Source organism: Plodia interpunctella, chromosome 21, assembly GCF_027563975.2.
Source record: "Plodia interpunctella isolate USDA-ARS_2022_Savannah chromosome 21, ilPloInte3.2, whole genome shotgun sequence".
In the NCBI taxonomy this organism is placed as follows: domain Eukaryota; kingdom Metazoa; phylum Arthropoda; class Insecta; order Lepidoptera; family Pyralidae; genus Plodia; species Plodia interpunctella.
Genome location: NC_071314.1, coordinates 7,698,269 through 7,717,108, shown reverse-complemented (window position 1 = coordinate 7,717,108; position 18,840 = coordinate 7,698,269). Strand labels below are relative to the sequence as shown.

The following is an 18,840-nucleotide window of genomic DNA, read 5'->3' as shown; positions in this document are numbered from 1 at the left end:
AAACTAATAACTGTCAAAAGTCCAGATAAGCGGCCATCTTCCAAATATCGGTGTTTCTGTTTTGTCAGATCTTTGTTTAATTTTCGTAATTTTCCTATTATTTTGAACTTTTGCTCATGATATGTGTTATTAATATATAATTTGATTTATGTTGTATCAATAATGTTCCCCTAAACCTTCTTGTTCACGTGAAAAACATAGTTTCTCATTGCTCTTATTAGACAGACTTCATTTGTTAAAAAAGTGTTGTGTTTTCCTATTTACAGCTGCTATTTTTAGTTTAACTGCTTAAACAGTTTTGAAAATGTCTAACGTTAGCTATGATTTGGATACGTCGGGTGGGCTTATGCCAGTAAGTTATTTTCACAAACTTTTCCTAGAGCGCAAGTCTGCCGCGTTGGTTTACTATGGCGCCATTTTATACATGCCTGGAACTGCTTATGAAACATTTTTTGCATATAGATGAGGTTTTTTCGATCGTCTGTCTTTGTTTCAGCTTATCCGAGCATTGATTAAGCCTCCTGATGAGGAAGTAAATGTCCAAAAACCGAAGAAACCTCAGCATCCTTACTATAAGAGGCCTGGCAAAGGACACAATCATGACTCTTGCGACGCGTGTGGCGAGGGAGGCGATCTCATCTGTTGTGATCGATGCCCTGCTAGTTTCCACCTTGGATGCTAGTAAGTTAACTCATAAAAACATGTAATTTTGATTGCAGCAGATTTAATTGGTTTTTGAAATTATTAAAATTGTATAGAATATAAACATATTAAGAAATTTAACCCATGTTTGAGACATAATAATCATGTTAAAACTATGTATGATAAAGTTTATAGTAATTCTGAAATGCCAGTACTTAGTACCTTTTTGAGAAATGATTTATTTATTTATTGAGTAACAGACAGGCAGCTTCAGCAACTGATGTGTCTATATCAAGCAGCATTTAAAGTTTCTAGATATTTCACTATAAAAAGTCACATCACTGATATCAATTAATAACTTTATTTTGATTCAGATTTTATACAACAGAGACACATTGTTGATTTCTGTCCACTTATGAAGTCTGTTTTTAAAAGAGTTTATTGATGGTGCAGAAACAATTTCCTCTGGTAATCTATTCCAATTATGGACCGGTTGCTGACGAAGTGGTGTGCGAGAGATCATGCAGTGGTGTCTCCTTGATGATTTGGAATTGTCATTCTGGTTCCTATTATATATTGAGCTAAAATTATGCAAATTGTAGTTTCCATTCAAAATCGTATAAGTCTCAATAAGATCACCACAAAGGTGTCTTTCTTCAAGGGTAGTGAGGCGCAGGACACTAAGTCTCTCTTCATACGACTTGTGACGGAGAGCATGAGGAATTTTAGTTGCTCTCCTTTGGACACTTTCCAAGAGATTGATGTCTTTCTGGAAGTAAGGGCTCCATATCTGGAAGGGCGCATATATGTTTTAAAAATTTTTTTGAAGGTTTCAATTGTTAGGTACTGAAAAGATCTTCGAATAATAATATATATAAAAGCATTTGCTCTCTTTGCTATTGCGGAGATGTGATCTTCCCACTTTAAGTTAGACATAATATGCAGCCCAAGGTCTTTTTGGTGGTGCACTGCTTCCAGGGTCTTTCCATCAATATTGTATGAGTTTTTTGGGTTGTTATTGCCTAGGTGTAGAACATTGCATTTGGATATATTTAGTGTTATCACCCAGTCTATGGTCCATTCCTGAATATGATTCAAATCCTCCTGGATTTGGCCACCATCAATCATTGGATCCGCAATGAACTTTAAATTACTAATATTAACTATCACTATATACTACATTAAAATTGAAATAATTTTTTTTTCAGTTTTAATCATAACACAGTTATGGCAAATAATTTCAAACTTTTAGTGACCCTCCTCTTGACGAAGACGACATTCCATCGGGGTTGTGGTTGTGCCGGGAGTGCCATGCATCTGACGAGAAGGCATCGAGTTCTCGCAGCAGCCGAGCTCAGACCCCCACTGATTGCAAGTCCGATTCAGAAAAGAAAACTAGGTACAGAATCATTTAGAAAGTTGCTGTGTCCCTAAAAAGGACCCTATGTGCTATTCCACTATTATATTCTACACATGTACAAAAATCGAAACCTTTTACTGTGTCCAATAATTGGATTTTTCTCTCATCTGAACATTTTCCTCACCTGTCGGAGCCCGAGGTCCACTAATTTAATATTATCCAGTATTAGCTCCTGATGAATGGATCCCTCAAAAATGTTTTTCTTGTCACATGTTGCAACAAGAAAAATGTTTTTTGTTTGAAGCCCTTTTTCATCACCAGGTCACTCCGCAACCGCGTCAACTCGAAGCGCAGCAAGAGCCGGGACGAGGAAGAGCAGAAGGAGCCGGAGAAGGAGCCGACGCCTATGGAGGTGCTGGTACGCGCCGCCAAGATCATGAACCCGAGGCAGTTCGACCTGCCCGAGGACATGAAGTTCAAGGTCATGTTCCCGGGCACCGAGAAAGGTGGGTTTGAATTCCGAGTGACATTATTTTTTTAAATCTTACAATATTTAATTTTTTTCTGTATAAGTTCTGGAAATGTATTAATATCAGATGTGTATGTAATACGTCATATTCATACCAGTATAAGCAATTAAAGAATATCGATGAAAGGTATCTTCGTTGAAATAAAAAAAGGGGCGAAAATAGTTTGAATAAAAAAAACAATATTTTGGACAATTGATCACTCGCACTCGAGTGGTCAACAGAGAAGGAAGATTAATCAATTTTGTGTTCTAATACATAGAAAAAATTTATTTTTTTTATAAATTTTCCGTCGAGTCACAACCTTACCAGAGTTGAAACTAGGCAGTATAACGTTGAACAGAGGCCAGCAAGAACGGCAACCCGTCGCTGGTGACGGTGGACGCGTGGGGCTGCGTGCCGCTGCCGGCGCGCAGCTGCCACGTGTGCGAGGGCAGCTGCAAGGCCGCGCCGCTGCTGCAGTGCGACTACTGCCCGCTGCTGTTCCACCAGGTTGTTTCATTATTCATTCACTACCCTTTGCTCGCGGCTTCGTCCGCGTGATTTTCACTTCAGTGCAATATTTAGACTCTGAACTAATCTGGTTTCCCAAAAAATTGTAAGTCATGTCAGATGCCTTTAGGCGACTTGAATAAAATCTGTCACCAATGTTAGCAATAACACACTCGATAAGATGATATATAGTAACAAATCACACAGATTAAGTTAGCCCCAAAGTAAGTTCGAAACTTGTGTTATGGGATACTAACTCAACGATACAATATTGTATAATATATACATAAATAGATAAACATCCAAGACCCAGGTCAATCTGAAAAATACAATTTTCCATGTCATCAGTTTCCATTTGACCTGACCGGGGATCGAACCCGGGACCTCCAGCGTAGCAGTTCGGCGTGATGACCATTAGGCCACGGAGGTCGTCTCAAATGATGATTTGTTATTATTTCCTACTCCTGCGCAAGCGCCAGACTGGAGATCGGTCCTCTCATTCTGGGATCATCACCCAATTCCTAGTTTATTTACACATAAGCTTACGTACCATGTTTACATATCGGCAGGATTGCCTGGACCCGCCGCTGACAGCATTACCGACCGGGAGATGGATGTGCCCCAATCACGTCGAACAATACATCGTAAGTACACCACACACCAACCATCACTGGTCATTATAAATTCAAATCATGTATTGCTTCCACGTACAAATAGGTTCATTTGAAAAATTAAACATTTAATGCATGCATGCGTCCATTGTACTTGGCTGTAAACAATGCAATTTTGCCAAATAAGGTAATCTATACTATTATTATAAAGAGGTAAGCGATTGTGAGTTTTTATGTTTGAGGCGGATGATCATCGAAACTACCGAACCGATTTAAAAAACTCTTTCACCATTTAAAAGGTACATTATCCAAGATTGTTACAGGCTATATTTTATCTCAAAATTCCCACGGGAGCGAAGCCCCGGGCAACGTCTAGTCAATAATATAAAGTACAAATTTTTAAACTCAGGACTGGAAGCTGGTGAACTCGATATCGGCCACCGAGCGAGTGGCTCTGTGGGACAAGTTCTCCGGACCGGTGGACCCTCACACCATCAAGCTGGACTTCATCCGCCGCGCTAAGAACAAGGCTCCTTGCTTCAGGTTGGCATGAAAGAAAGAAAGAAGAGAAAACGTTTATTGAATCTTTGATTTTTTTTCGTTTGTTACGAATAAACTACTGGGCCGATTTTGATGAGATTAGGCACAGAGATAGACGAAACATCCAGGAGTAACATAGGTTTTAGCCGAGCAACGCCGGGGCGGGCCGTTGGTGACTCATATATAGAGTTCGATATATCAATATCAATATAAAATATCAACGTAGACACTGTCAAACAGGGAGAAGATACCAGTGGAGGAGCGGGCGAGAGTTCGAGTCCCGGAAATGGTGAAGCATCACTACGAAAACCCACCGCCCTTGATGCCTTCGAGGAGAGAACACGTGCGATGCTCCAATGGTGAGTATTATCGGTAAAACAGACCTCCATTCAAGGAGAGAACACGTGCGATGCTCCAATCTTATTTTATAATTTTGAAGATTCGGTAGATTATTTGCTTTTGAACCCTTAGTCGAAAAACCGAACAACACTTCACACTTGCTCATGTTGGTTAAATATGTTATGTCGGTAAAACAGCGTATGTCGATAAAATATATTTTATTTGATTTATATTTTGGGATATGTAGACCAAACAGAAACACAACGTATTGATGAACGAATTTGACATACATGACCCAAAAAAAAAACCAAATTTATTCGAATCCAGTGCTAAAACGTCTGAAGATGGACCCGGAATACGACGCGGCGGACGAAGAAGACGAGCTCGCGCCTAAACACCAAATCTGCATGAACCTGTCGTGTCCCCAATACTTCGGGGGCACGTGCCCCCACCAGGAGGACAGGAAGGCGAAGAATACACTGAGAGGTGTCAGCGATGAGGACGCCAATGATGATCTGAACGCTATTTCCTCTGCGAAGGTAGGTTTCACCAAGGATAGAATTGGCTTTTCAACAAACGTACTTAATTTCCTACTTGTTTTATTTATACTGTTGTATTGTTTGTTTTGTTTTATGTGTATTCATTATACGCGAGGTTAAGGCAGACGGGTGGGGGTAAGCGGTGAACCAATAGTTCAATGAAATTCCAGGTTTCTTCTCTCAGTGGTAATTTGTAATTGCTAGTAGATTGTTTAACTTGGAATATATTGTGAAAAAGTGCCTATGGGGAGGTCTTTCTGAATCAATTCTTTTGGAATATTGTTAGTAGGATTCGAAGGGAATGAGCTAGAAACTTGAGATTCTTCTTGAAACTTGTCACTTTTTGATCTCAATTCTACCAATAAGCCCGCCATACAGCAACGTGGCCTTTTAGTTTCGCTCTACTCCGTAAGGGATACAGACGAGAGAAGAATAGAATATAGATGGAATAAAATTCGAAATTTTTGTCAACTGATATCTAACTTCAAATGTGGTTTCCAGGTGGAAACTCGAACGGACGACTCGAGCGACCTTTCAGACTCTGACTTCGAATACCTGACGGCGTCCATCAAGCGGCACAGGGCTCAGAACAGAGCCAAGCTGTCGCTGCTGGCGGGAGAGGACACCGAGAGTCTGCTGCAGGCGGTGGATGAGCAGCTGCACAAGCTGGATCAGCGGCTCGTCAAGCTGTTGGCTTGGCAGCGACTGCAGCAGGTGACGTGTGTTTTTTAGCAGTTTTAGCTGCTGCATAGACGGCTGTGACGCTTGGAAGCCCGTGTGCTCGAGACGACGACGACACTTAGATCCACTTGAATGCGAACATAGATATTTTATGGAATTTGCTCGGATATTGTTTTAGAATTGAATGTTTAATATGGAATTGTCTCTTCAGTAATCTATCCGAAAGAAGAGGACGTATTTTAAAATTCTTTCTTTTTCTGTATGTATTTGAAGTATAAAATAAAACATCGTAATCTCTGCACTTTCAATAACGAAATGTTTGAAAAAAATCTGCGACAGACTTGAAAGAAATAAATATATTGGGACTGTTCGTGATCGAACAAGGAGAAAAGAAAAACTCTTGAGAATTTTACTGTTATATTGTAAAATAATTACAAATTAGATATTCAAATGGGGGGAGGGCTATATGGGTAGCAACACGAGCGTGCCGTGACTGACATTGTAAAAGACAAGAAGAGGAGGCACGTCGGGTGACGACGCAATATAAGCGCACGGACTATGATCCGGGGAGACTGCTTGGCTGCGATTGGGCGTTGTGGGCATCGTGCGATATTCTCGTCTCATCATTGGTTGTCGCGGCGTCGAGACAGGGACAAATCACACAGATCGAGCTAGCCCCAACTCAACGGTACTATATTATTAGATAAACATCGAGTGTTGCGCAGGTGCTGGTGGGCGAGCGGTGCTACGGGCCGTGGCAGAGCGGCGCGCTGAGCGCGTGCGCGGCGGCGCGCGTGCGCGCGAGCCTGGAGCGCGCGCGGCTCGACAAGCTCGGGCTGCGGCGCGTGCGCCTGCCCTCCGAGCTGCTGGGCCGCGCCGACCGCGACCGCATCGCCCTCTCCGGTCTGTGCTGTCTTTGTGTCATAGATAACGTTAACAGTGTTTCGTCAAAATCGGTTCAACGGTTCAAATGTTGTGAATTCTAATTCAAAATTATTTATTCAATTTAGCATGACATACGTCACTTATTAACGTCAAAAAATTACTTAAACTAAGTCTACTGTCGACTTCCAAAGCGCAGGTGAAGAAGAAGCGGCGCAACAAACAAACTTCACCGCAGCCTTTTCTCCAAGGACGTCAATTAACAAATATAAATCTTATACATATGTTAAAAATTAGGAGAACGAATTTACATCATTATTAAAAATGTCAAAATTTGAATGAATAAATAGAAATAAACGTTGTATTTCCAATAAAATTAATGAAAGTTATCACACAAAAATATATATATCAGTGGCGTAGCGTGAAAAAAATAGAGGTAAAGCCGGACCAAAAACACGGATAACGCGTAAATTTCTCATATCCGTACTACGACTTATGTGAAGACATAAACAATAAAAGCAAACAAACCTTTACAGAAACACTACGCACAATACACTCTTGGCAAATAAAATTTCACTATTTTCGATTTTTTAGGTTTCACAATCAAACACAACACAAATCACAACAAATAAATTAGCATAAAAAAATCCTGTGCAATGCAAATGCGCGCGTTAACTAATGAGTGTGACTGATTTTGACAGGACGCTAGGCAGAATCGCTCTGATTGGCTAATAGTTGCCAAGCCAATCAAATCCTTAATACCTGCTACAAAAAGATTGGGAGGCGACTTGAGATCGGGTTATAGGTCGCCGTATATCGACGATTGGTTCTATGTAGTGGTATTAAGCATGTGTGTGTGAATTTCATTCATCCTAATTATTAAAATTCCCAAAAACATAGGCGGGTTGTCGTGACCGAGGCGCGATAGTAAGATCTTATGTGTGCGTTTGCGCGATTTCAAATGCATTGCGTATTTAGTATTACGATATTAAAGAATGTCTTTAGAAAGCGCGCAATGTATAATGGCTCACGATAAAATTGTCGTTTTATATGGGTTCGTTTTTAATATTACTAAGATAGGTAATGCGATCGTTCGTCGGCTTACATACCTATAGTAACTAGTAAGGATTTTTCTAAGAGTAGACCGCGGGCGTAAGCTATTATTGTTAATAATAAAAAAAATATATATTAGAATCTGTCAAGGTAAGCCGGCAGGAATCGTGGTGTATGGAGGCTTCGCCACTGATATATATATATATATATATATATATATATATATATATATAATATATATATATAAAGTTAAATGTACAAAACGTAGCCTGTAGCTAAATGTATATTGAAAGTCGGGGTTTTTTTAATTTGTCTAACAAATGAACTTGTGATGACTATTCGAAGGTCCTTATATTGATAGATAGGAATTCACGCAAAATCGACCAGACGGATTGTTATGAAATTTGGTACACGGGTGGAATATAACCAGGAATAACACATGGGGTACTTTTTATCCCAAAAGTCGCACGGGAGCGAAGCCCCTGGGCGCAGCTATTGTAACGTGAACGCCTTCCTGGGCAATATTATTGAAGTTGTTTACATTGCATTCTCAATTTTGCTATAGCTGATAAATCATCAACTAGAGTTAGGTTTCTTCGCGAGTCGATATCGACCTCGATAGCTCAGTAAAAGCATTGTCCCAGAAAGGCGTAGATTCGATTCCGAAGCATGTGTGGCACATATGTACAACAAATAATTTGAAAGGACTTATACTTATTTAAATGGATTTGTTATACATGCCACACATACTTTTTAACTTATTTTTGAAAATAATGAGATGTAAAAATTCTTGAATCTAGCGGGATAGCTCATTGGTTAAGAGCATTGTCCCGAATAGACAGGGGCGCGGACGCAGAATTTTTTCATCTTGTTATTATTTTCAAATATAAGTATTAATTATTATTTATTTGTCTATATTTTTTTCCAGTATGGGGCCAGCCCCCCCCCCAGCCGGAGTCCCCCCCGCGCGCGGACCAGCGTCTGCAGCCCCCCCTCGACGTGCCCGCCAAAGCTACACTCTGTGAAGTGCTGCGCCCGGCCAAGTGAGTATACGTCTCATGTCACAGCACACAGGTCTCTGTTCGATTTGTTGATTATTGATAAACTAGATGGCGCTTTACATTTTTAGATCGCGAAGTTGTTTGGTTATACCTGAGGTTATATATAAGGTTAAAATTTATTCTGAAAGATAGCTCTTGATTATAGTACAAACCCTATATATTTAGTTTTATTTCTTGGGGGGTCCTCATAGTAGGCGGGAATAGTTTCTCTCATCTAAACGTTTTCCCGGTCTCTTCTCAGCCATTGAACGTCGGAGCCCAGGGTCCGCTTTCCTACTTTTTCGTCTCCATTTCGCACGCTGGTCTGACAACTGGACGCTGCCAGTTGTCAGACCATTGTCACGCATATCATCCTTGACGACATCAAGCCAGCACTTCTTGGGTTTGCCTTCAGCCAGGGTCGGGCGGCAGCGGCATAACCAGACATTTGTTCCCTACGTAATTTCTCAGATTACGCAAGACGTGGCCGTACCAGCGCAGTGTAGAAGTAGCAATGCAGTAGCAGTCAGGATCCCTTTTTTTCCGCATAATTTTTGTATCCTAATTTAATTTAACGTAACGAGTTAAGCATATATTTTTTTGACATATAGAGATATAGACAATAATATTTTGACATAATTGTGTTTTGGCATACCTTTTCAATAAGTATAATTATAGTTTAGTGTATTTTACCATAATTTTGATTTGCATAAAGTTATAGTGTAGCATAAGCCGCTAATATGCTTTAAAATATTATGCTTAAAAATTGTTACACTTATGGTAGGTATGCGTAAAAAATTTGTGCCTAAAATATTATGCCAAATTAATATTGTGCGTATCTCATATTATGATAAATAAAAGTATGCCATGTTAAATTATGACATAAAATTGTATGCATACATACATGTCATGTCAATTTATATATAGGAATCAATTATTATGTATGTGTTAAGTCGTTAGTATATATGTAGGTCGAGTCACAACATACCCATTGTGTCGCAATTTGTGTGTAGCCAATAAACTTTATTTATTTCACGTCCGATTTGGCCTTAGTATGAATGGAACTTGGGACCTTTTGATCACCGGTGGACGGTGCTAACAACTGGATCATTTCCTTCTCTGTGATTTTAAGTATGCACCCTAAACAAAAGTTCTCACCCGCTGTTGAATACTACTTTCTTGAGTTATCATCTGGGAAGGATTTCGATCAGCAGTTAGGCTAGAACAGCCTAGCCAGCCTGCAGAGTTGAGACCATCCAACGCCTGCCGGTCTTCATTTTAATTAATTAACTTACATTTTAACTAAAATCGCCGATATCAATCAAGCGTCCTCCTGAACCCATTTGTGTAAAACATAGGTATAAAAAATTGTAACCTACCTTTTTCTTATTACTTTGTGAAATAAAATTACTTTTTATCCAACAATTGTTTAATATCTTACCTAAATTAACTTTTTACATGACGATACGTGGTTATTCATGATATATAAACATAATAGGAGCGGCCTAGGCGACAGTTTGGGTCCGCCGATCCCCATGCGGCTGTCGATGCTGAGCATCGGCACGGACAGCGGCTGCGACGTGCGGCTGTCGTCCCCCACCTGCCAGGCGCTGTCCCGCCGCCACGCTGTCATCTTCATGGACGAGGTGCGTGTGTAGTGTGTGTGTCGTGTAGCGGCGGTTAAGTCACTCACAATGATCGGTCATTGAATTGCGAGTCCAGAAATGTATTATCTTGAGCTTATTTGTTTTTGGCATGATAAGCCGCGATTGTATTTGACACTTTTTCTTTGTCTGAGTTTAGCAATAGTGTGGACCTGGCTGCTCCACACTGTCGCCGAGTTCAGATACACGCCGTAATCCGGAAAAGTTTGGTAAACTGTTCGACGACAGTGTGGAGCCGGCATGGCGTTAAAAATCCCAAATCCGTAATGGGTATGTATGCATGGATCATGTCCAATACTCCTTAAGAAAGGCCAGTGTCCCAGCAGTGGGGATGTTTTTTTAAACATCCCATTCAACCATATGGTTGATTATGATATTTTATCATTTTCTTACGAATATATTAATATTCAAGGTGACGCGCCACTTTGAACTGATTAACTACTCGGAGTGGGGCTCCTGCGTCAACGGCGTATTGTACGCGTGCGACGCGACCCCTCACACTGAAGACGGCGGCGGCGCGGCGGCGGAGAGTGCGGCGGAGCGGGCAGAGGCGGACGAGGCGGAGGCGCGGGCGCAGGCGGTCAGGGATATCGTCAGCAATGGGAATAGGTATTATACTACTTTTATTATTATTGCAACGCGAGAAGATTCGTGACAGCCATGTTTATTTTTCTTTAGCCACATTTATACCCAGCCCTGTCGGGCAGGGAATTGAACTCCCAGTGGGCAGCACCAGTATGTAAATAGGTCACTCGCGCTGTCACTGCCGCTGCCCGGCGCACACAGGAGTGGAGTAATGAAAAAATAATTACATTTTTAGAATTTTATGAAATTGAGCAGGTAATATGGGACGACTTAATATTGATCAGACATAATGTTGTAGAACCAGCAATTCATTCAACAAATTCATGTAATTTTTGCGAGAGAAGAGAAGAAAATAAGAATATGAAAGCTGAGTGTAAATGCTCACTCGTGTCGTTATTATTACGGGGCTATTGTGGCACAGGCAGCCGTGCTGCTGTGACGTCAGCGGGGGCTCCGCGCGGGGGTCGGGCGTCACAGTGTACAGTGACCGGCGAAACATCTAATTTTGCTTATTCGAAATTGCCGACGGATGCCCCACGCCGCGTGTTGATGTTAGACGCCATCGGATGACTTATATTCCAGACTATAGTTCCACACTTGAGTATATAAATGCTATGATTTGTAGGTTTATTTTCGTATATTGGCCTATTTATCCTATTAATATTATAAATACGAAAGTTTCTGAGGATGTATGTGTGTATGTTTGTTGCTTTTTGACGCAAAATCTACTGGCCCGATTATTATCAAATTCGATATACGGGTAGAATATTACTTGGAATAGTATTAATAAATGCGAAAGTTCGTAAAATGTAATGCACCGGGTACGGAGGGTAGAATATAACCTGTAATAACACAGGGCTGGGTCCAGACGCACGGACAAGAGTGCGCGGCTGCGCTGCGGCTGCGCGACGCCGCGCGCGCGCGCGTGGGAGGGCGCGGCGCTGGTGCCGCACGCGGCGCTGCTGCAGTTCGGGTGTCTGCGCTTCGTGTTCAGCCGCGCGCCGCCGCTGCTCGAGGCCGGGGAACTCTAGAATGGGTTTCGTGACCGTCTTGTTACCGTATTTTGTAATCGTCATTTTGTCGGCTGCGAGCGCTAGTGTATTGTAGATACGTGTTAAAGTTGTGCGGTATCATTAAGATTTATTGTACACAATTAGTATGCGATGTCAGAGGTCGCGGTCAGGGGGCACCCTCAACTCAGGGGCCCAGGGCACTGCACTGTATAACTACGCCACTATTTAATTCAGAATGTTCAGTTTGAGGCGAGTGTATTCGCATTTCTTATACCATTACGATCTGTCAAGAAAGTGGTGAAAATAAGGACGCTGTCTCCTGTTAGCTGTAACACTGGATGTTTATCGACCAATCTTGGCCATTATATTTAGTATTGCAATGGTAAAAAAAAATCACTTTCTTGACAGCTAGACTGTACATAATATGTCGCGTCTCCTCTAATATCATTGTAGAGACCTATAAGTACTTACCACAAAATATTAGATAATATACATCTAACCATATAATAATAGTTGATACAATATTACAGATGCCCGAAAATCTGTCTTGTATAGATAGATAAATTATGTTATGAATAGCGATCGTTGTTAATCATTTAATCTATTTGGAATGTACAACAATAATGCCGGCTCAACACTACCGCGGACCAGTTCGCCGAACTTGGCGGATTCAGTATACATTGCTGGTTTTTCATTGCGGTAAATATACTCATACAAACTACGCGATGCATTAGCGTCGGCTGGTGTGCAAGGTGTGTAGCTGGCATATAAAGTGTTAACATATCTATAGAAAGTAATCATTCATATATATTATGAATGTGAAAGTGTGTTTGTAATTCTATCGTGTCAAAACGGAGCATTGAGGTCAATGAGAGCTGGAGAGTGACATAGGATACTTTTTGTCGCGAGCGGTGCCGCGTGCAACATCTAGTAATAACATAACGTTTCCGTAGTCAAAGTACCTACAACTCGGTCGAGTTAACTGCGCACCGCGCTGGAATGCGTCGCCACGGCCGTCGGGTACGCAGTTAACTCGGCCGGGTTGTAAATTATTAGATTGTACATTTCACTGCCATTTAATGTAACGTTTTAAAAGTCAGAATATTGAAATTTTCTTATGATAGACAAATATATAAGTAAATACCTATTGTAATTGACACGTTGTAGTGTAAATAAAAGTATAACTTACGTTTTATGTTTCATTTTGCCAATCATTGGCGATACCCTTAGTACGAAAATTAATGTGTGTGATCTCGTTTTTTTTTTCTTTTTGTGGATCTATGGAAATCGTACTGCTTTAGGAGCTGCGGACAACAGCTATTAAAAAATAAAACAAAAAATTAACAACATATTTTTAATCTAAATGGTCATTGTCCCCGTCATCTTCTTCTTCAAAATCTCTAATTTTAACATCTGCTTCTTCGCCATATTGAATGATATTGTCTATGGTGATCAGAATGTTGTCTATGCTCTCTTCGTCCTTTATGTTCAGGGGATAAAACCGCACCAGGCTGAAGTTTTCTATGACCTCGCCGATTGCTTTTGTTAGCTTCGCATATTTCTCGTGCCATTTGGAATGTGCGTTTCTCATGTCTGCCAGAAGAATGTGAGGATCTGGATCTAGATAACTGAGAAATAAGGTTTTTAATAAAATTTATTGAGATGAAAAAATTCTGAATACGACCGGGAATCGAACCTACGATATACTCCTCCATGTGGGGGTGGGGCAGTGCTTATCGACATCCAGTGAGGATATGGAGTCATGGAGGAACATTTCAAAATGATTTCTGACACAGCAGATTTGATTTGGGTCAAAAATCATAGTCTATAGTCTATCTCTAAACTATAGTTTAGACTCTATACTCACTTGTCTAGCTGATTCCGAGCTGATTTACTGAGCAGATCCATCTTCGTGAGGATATTGACATGTGGGAGCTCCAAATTTACCATCACACTGAGGGCTGCCATTGTGCCTGCAAATTTAACATGGCGGTGAGACAGACTTTAGTGACGATGCATCTGGGGCCAGTCCAAATTCTCGGCCTCGTATGAGATGACTAAGGGATAAAAGTCTTGACAGCGGATAACATTTTCATTATTGAACTTAGGCGGCTGGTCGCCTCGTCTTCTAATTTAACATCTCATCAGAGCCTTGATAAGTTATAAATATTTACTCTCCTATCTGGTGAGATAGGAGAGTTGACTATCGGTGGATAGTTCTGGAGAAATTGTTGATTGAAATGAATATGACAATTCAGATATTTCTATTGGGGTTGAAATATTGGTGAGGAAACACTGGTTGACTGTTATGCTCATTATTGTGTAAAAGTCATGTCCTGACATGTATGGCTGATTTTGTTTTATTCAAGTTACCTGTAACTTGAATAAAACAAAACCAGCCATACAACCACTCTTACAACAATACAACGAAAAAGTAAAAAAGAAATACCTGATAGGAACTTAGCCCCATCAACCATAAACTGTGAATCGACCATGAACACTACACAAATCCTGAAGTTCCACCTCTGCAGGACATCCACCAGCTTCCTCATCACCGGCAGGTGTGTGTACAGCTCAATCTGTCCCGGGCAATCGAAGAGAATGTAGTCATCGTCAACGTCTCCGAGCTGATCCTCCAGCCAATCACAATTTTCTAAGAGGGTCCTGGAAGTAGATATGTACTCATTTGTGGCGTTATTCAAGCCAGTGCAATCCAATCCAATTTTAACTACAAATTATTGTACAGAATTTTTTTTATTCAATGCTCAACAGCTAAAGAAGAAAATGGGAAAACACTTGAAAGAGTAGTATAAATAAGATATATTAAATAAAAATGTGCTGGTGACGTTAGGTATTACTTTATATCTACTGGATGGATTTGTTGACATTTGGTTAATAGTAACTTAGATAAGCACATGGGTACTTTACAAATTTCCACAACAGCAAAGTGAAGCAGTTAAGTGTTTACATAAAGACATAATCAAGATATTTTTAACTAAGTCAATAATAAAGAAATGAATACCTACTAATAATAATAATGTGACAGTTGTGTCCACAGCAAACATTTTACTTATTACTTAATTCGATTTTAATAGGTGTGGGTGGCGATTGGTGCATATAGCATAGCCCAACTATAGCCACAATATCCACAATAAACTTACTCGATACAAAATACTAGTCCGCCATTTGGTCCAAACTGCAATTCCTCATCTTCCATAGCGTCATCCAAATGTATCAGTTCCCGAATGTCTACGAGTGGTTCATAGTCAAAGTGCTCTGCTGCAGGGTCAAGGTTGACCACCTCTATGATGCGCTTCGAGTCGTTTGCGTGTTTCACCATTGTTGAGCAATACGTAGACTGAAAACAACATTTTTTTTTTTTGTTTATTGATGCTTCACAGATTTCACTAACACTTAATGCTGCATGTTTACAAGTTGTTGTTGTAGACTGTAGGATTACCTTGCCACTACCTGCAGGTCCTACGATAAGTTGTGCGTACCGCATTTTGAGGATAAATATGGAAAATTGCAAACACTTAAATTTAGGTTATAATATTCAGTTCATTAGATTTTGACTTTTTATCTTATGGTACATATTAACAACTTATTTATGACAATTTTTAAACAGTTGATTGACGTTATTACTTTATAATTAGTTATATATTATTGAATTTGAAGTAACAAACAAAATAAAACACTCGCTTGCTCCGTGACTTCGAGATTTGTTTTGATTTTTGCATGTTTGATATTTTGACATTAACGAATCCTTTCAAGTTGACATTTGAAATGTCTTCTTTTTTATCCGACTTCGACGAAACGGGTGCAAAAAGGAAACCATCGTAAAATCAATGTGAAGTCTACTGGCTGGTACAAATGTTCCATTTAAATATGAGACTATAAAAATAAATTTGAACGTTCAGTCTCCCTGCAGTTCAAGTTTGACTGTTGAAATTGTGAGTTATTTTGAAAACTGTTTGCTTCGCTATATTATTTTATTTTACTGTGTTTGTTTACTAAAGTATAAACCATGCCACCGGTCGGCATAGATTTGGGTACAACGTACTCTTGTGTAGGCGTCTTCCAACATGGAAATGTGGATATAATAGCTAATGAGATGGGTAATAGAACCACGCCATCCTACGTCGCATTCACTGACGCCGAACGGCTTATAGGAGACGCGGCAAAGAACCAAGTGGCTATGAATCCACGTAACACAATCTTTGATGCTAAACGCTTGATTGGAAGAAAATTTGATGATCCTAAAATACAACAAGACCTGAAACATTGGCCCTTCAAGGTGGTAAATGACGAAGGAAAGCCGAAAATAGAAGTTGAATTCAAGGGCCAGAAAAAGCGGTTTGCTCCTGAAGAAATAAGTAGCATGGTCCTGTCCAAAATGAAGGATGTAGCTGAAAGTTATCTTGGTGGTACGGTCAAGGACGCTGTCATAACTGTTCCAGCTTATTTTAATGACTCCCAGAGACAAGCGACGAAAGATGCTGGAACAATTGCTGGTCTGAATGTTCTTCGTATTATTAATGAGCCCACGGCAGCTGCTTTAGCTTACGGTCTTGACAAAGATCTGAAGGGAGAACGAAACGTTTTAATTTTTGATCTCGGTGGTGGTACATTTGACGTTTCGATTCTCACAATAGACGAGGGATCTCTGTTTGAAGTAAAAGCTACAGCTGGGGATACGCATCTTGGTGGAGAAGATTTTGACAATAGAGTTGTAAATTTTCTCGCAGACGAATTCAAAAGAAAGCATAAGAAAGACCTAAGGAATAATCCCAAGTCATTGCGTAGACTCCGCACGGCTGCTGAAAGAGCAAAGCGCACATTATCGGCAAGCACCGAGGCTTCCATTGAAATAGATGCTTTGTTTGAAGGAATAGACTTCTTTTCACGTCTTTCTAGAGCTAGATTTGAAGAGCTCAATGTTGACCTTTTCAGGGTAACACTAGAGCCTGTGGAAAAGGCCTTAAAAGATGCAAAGTTTGACAAATCTTCTATTCACGACATCGTATTAGTTGGTGGGTCCACGCGAATCCCTCAAATTCAAAATTTGCTGCAGAACTTCTTTAATGGAAAGAAGCTTAATTTATCTATAAATCCGGATGAAGCTGTCGCTTACGGAGCAGCTGTGCAAGCGGCTATTCTTAGCGGTAATCGTCACTCGAGGATACAAGACGTTCTATTGGTAGACGTTACTCCGTTGTCACTCGGCATAGAGACCGCAGGAGGAGTAATGACTAACATAGTACAACGCAACGCGAAGATACCATGTAAACACTCACAGACATTTACTACTTACTCCGATAACCAACCAGCAGTCACAATTCAAGTGTACGAAGGCGAAAGAGCTATGACCAGAGATAATAATTTATTGGGAACGTTTGATTTGACTGGAATTCCGCCCGCTCCTCGCGGCGTCCCACAGATTGACGTGACTTTTGATCTTGACGCAAATGGTATTCTTAACGTTTCTGCTAAAGAAAACAGTACAGGGAAAAGCAAGAATATAGTAATAAAGAATGACAAGGGTAGACTTTCGAAAGCTGAGATAGATCGCATGTTGTCCGACGCTGACAAGTATAAAGATGAGGATGAGAAGCAGAAGGCTAAAATAGCAGCGCGTAATAAGTTGGAATCTTATGCTTTTAGCGTTAAACAAGCTGTTGATGGGTCTAACGGAAAGCTAAGTCAAGTAGAATGTTCCAATTTGCGTCGTAAGTGCGACGAAGTCTTGAAATGGCTTGAGACTAACACACCGGCAGGAGTCGATGAGTACGAACACAAGTATAGAGAGTTGAATGGTGTTTGTGCTCCAGTTATGACTAAACTACACACTGGAACTGGCGGTGGAAAAGGAGGTTCAGACGGACCAGTCATTGAGGAGGTGGATTGATTTTCTTTTATTTTTAATTTAATTCTATTGGGCTTGATTATTCGTTTTAACATGAATTCTCGTATCTGAACGGTGTATTTATTATTCTCATGAATCCGAAGCGAACAATTCTAAATGCATGCAACAGCAGGCATTCATTTGACTGCCATTGTGCATTTTGAATTTTTCGCCATACTTTTTAATACCCATGATTTAATTTGCAAGTCATATTTGGTTATAAATTTCCTGTTCATTTGTCTCCCTCCTGAACATACCCTGCCAACACATGCGTGAGCGAGAAAGCCAAAGCCCAATCTCGCGTCGCTGCACGCGTCTATACCACCTATGAAAAAAAAAAAAATTGTCGCTGGTAACTTCGTTAGGCGCGTGTTGAGAAGAACTTTCCATTGTTACAGGTAGAAGCTTTTCTGAAACTGTTACTCGTAGTTTTTCTGCGCGTTTACTGATCTACCTACTACTAGCACTAGCCTTTGCCTGCGACTTCAACCGCGTTTTTTCAATTAATTAATATTTCAAACGAAAATTTGTTTATTTAACTAGGATATAATGAAAAGAGAGTAATGAAAGGTATTTTTGAAATAAAATTGAATAGTAGGACAGGGTCGACCAGGGTGAGAGAGATATTAATTAGAAACAACTGAATTAACCGAAGAACATGAGTGTTGAGAAAGCAACAGAGACGTACCTAGGATCATACTTAGTGTAATTCCCTAGTCTTCTGCCTACCTTTATGGGAAAAAGGCGTGATAATATGCATAAATGTATGAAAAAATATATGTTTCTTTTTTAATTTCTCTTTTAATAATTTTCCTTAAAATATTTTTTTTTTCCTCTATTTTCACTCAACACAACTTGAAATAAATATGAGGTGATTTGACTTCCGGGTCAACTATCGGATATGCTAAGCAATCCTCGATTGTCTCTGCGCCCCCGCATCCCGCGCGCCCTCTTTCAGTAAAATTTT

At 40.3% G+C, this 18,840-nt stretch overlaps 3 protein-coding genes across 3 annotated transcripts; 2 read left to right on the top strand and 1 right to left on the bottom strand.

The window, feature by feature from the left end:
- The first annotated feature begins 10 nt into the window (after nucleotides 1-10).
- Nucleotides 11-13,158, top strand: LOC128679301 (uncharacterized protein). Its single transcript, XM_053761436.2, has 15 exons — nucleotides 11-352; nucleotides 497-681; nucleotides 1,895-2,041; nucleotides 2,324-2,508; nucleotides 2,873-3,021; nucleotides 3,591-3,665; nucleotides 4,042-4,175; nucleotides 4,413-4,531; nucleotides 4,839-5,050; nucleotides 5,552-5,764; nucleotides 6,457-6,634; nucleotides 8,595-8,709; nucleotides 10,205-10,352; nucleotides 10,783-10,979; nucleotides 11,812-13,158. Exons 1-15 carry the CDS (start codon nucleotides 305-307, stop codon nucleotides 11,984-11,986), a joined length of 2,280 nt encoding a protein of 759 aa, XP_053617411.1. The 5' UTR covers nucleotides 11-304; the 3' UTR covers nucleotides 11,987-13,158.
- Nucleotides 13,159-13,308: 150 nt separating this feature from the next.
- LOC128679287 (uncharacterized protein) lies at nucleotides 13,309-15,723 on the bottom strand. Its single transcript, XM_053761411.1, has 5 exons — nucleotides 15,429-15,723; nucleotides 15,130-15,326; nucleotides 14,418-14,632; nucleotides 13,836-13,941; nucleotides 13,309-13,596 (listed from the first exon to the last, which is right to left on the bottom strand). Exons 1-5 carry the CDS (start codon nucleotides 15,471-15,473, stop codon nucleotides 13,323-13,325), a joined length of 837 nt encoding a protein of 278 aa, XP_053617386.1. The 5' UTR covers nucleotides 15,474-15,723; the 3' UTR covers nucleotides 13,309-13,322.
- Nucleotides 15,724-15,806: 83 nt separating this feature from the next.
- Nucleotides 15,807-17,946, top strand: LOC128679286 (heat shock protein 68-like). The gene has a single exon (XM_053761410.2). It carries the CDS (start codon nucleotides 15,996-15,998, stop codon nucleotides 17,874-17,876), a length of 1,881 nt encoding a protein of 626 aa, XP_053617385.1. The 5' UTR covers nucleotides 15,807-15,995; the 3' UTR covers nucleotides 17,877-17,946.
- The last annotated feature ends 894 nt before the right edge of the window (nucleotides 17,947-18,840 follow it).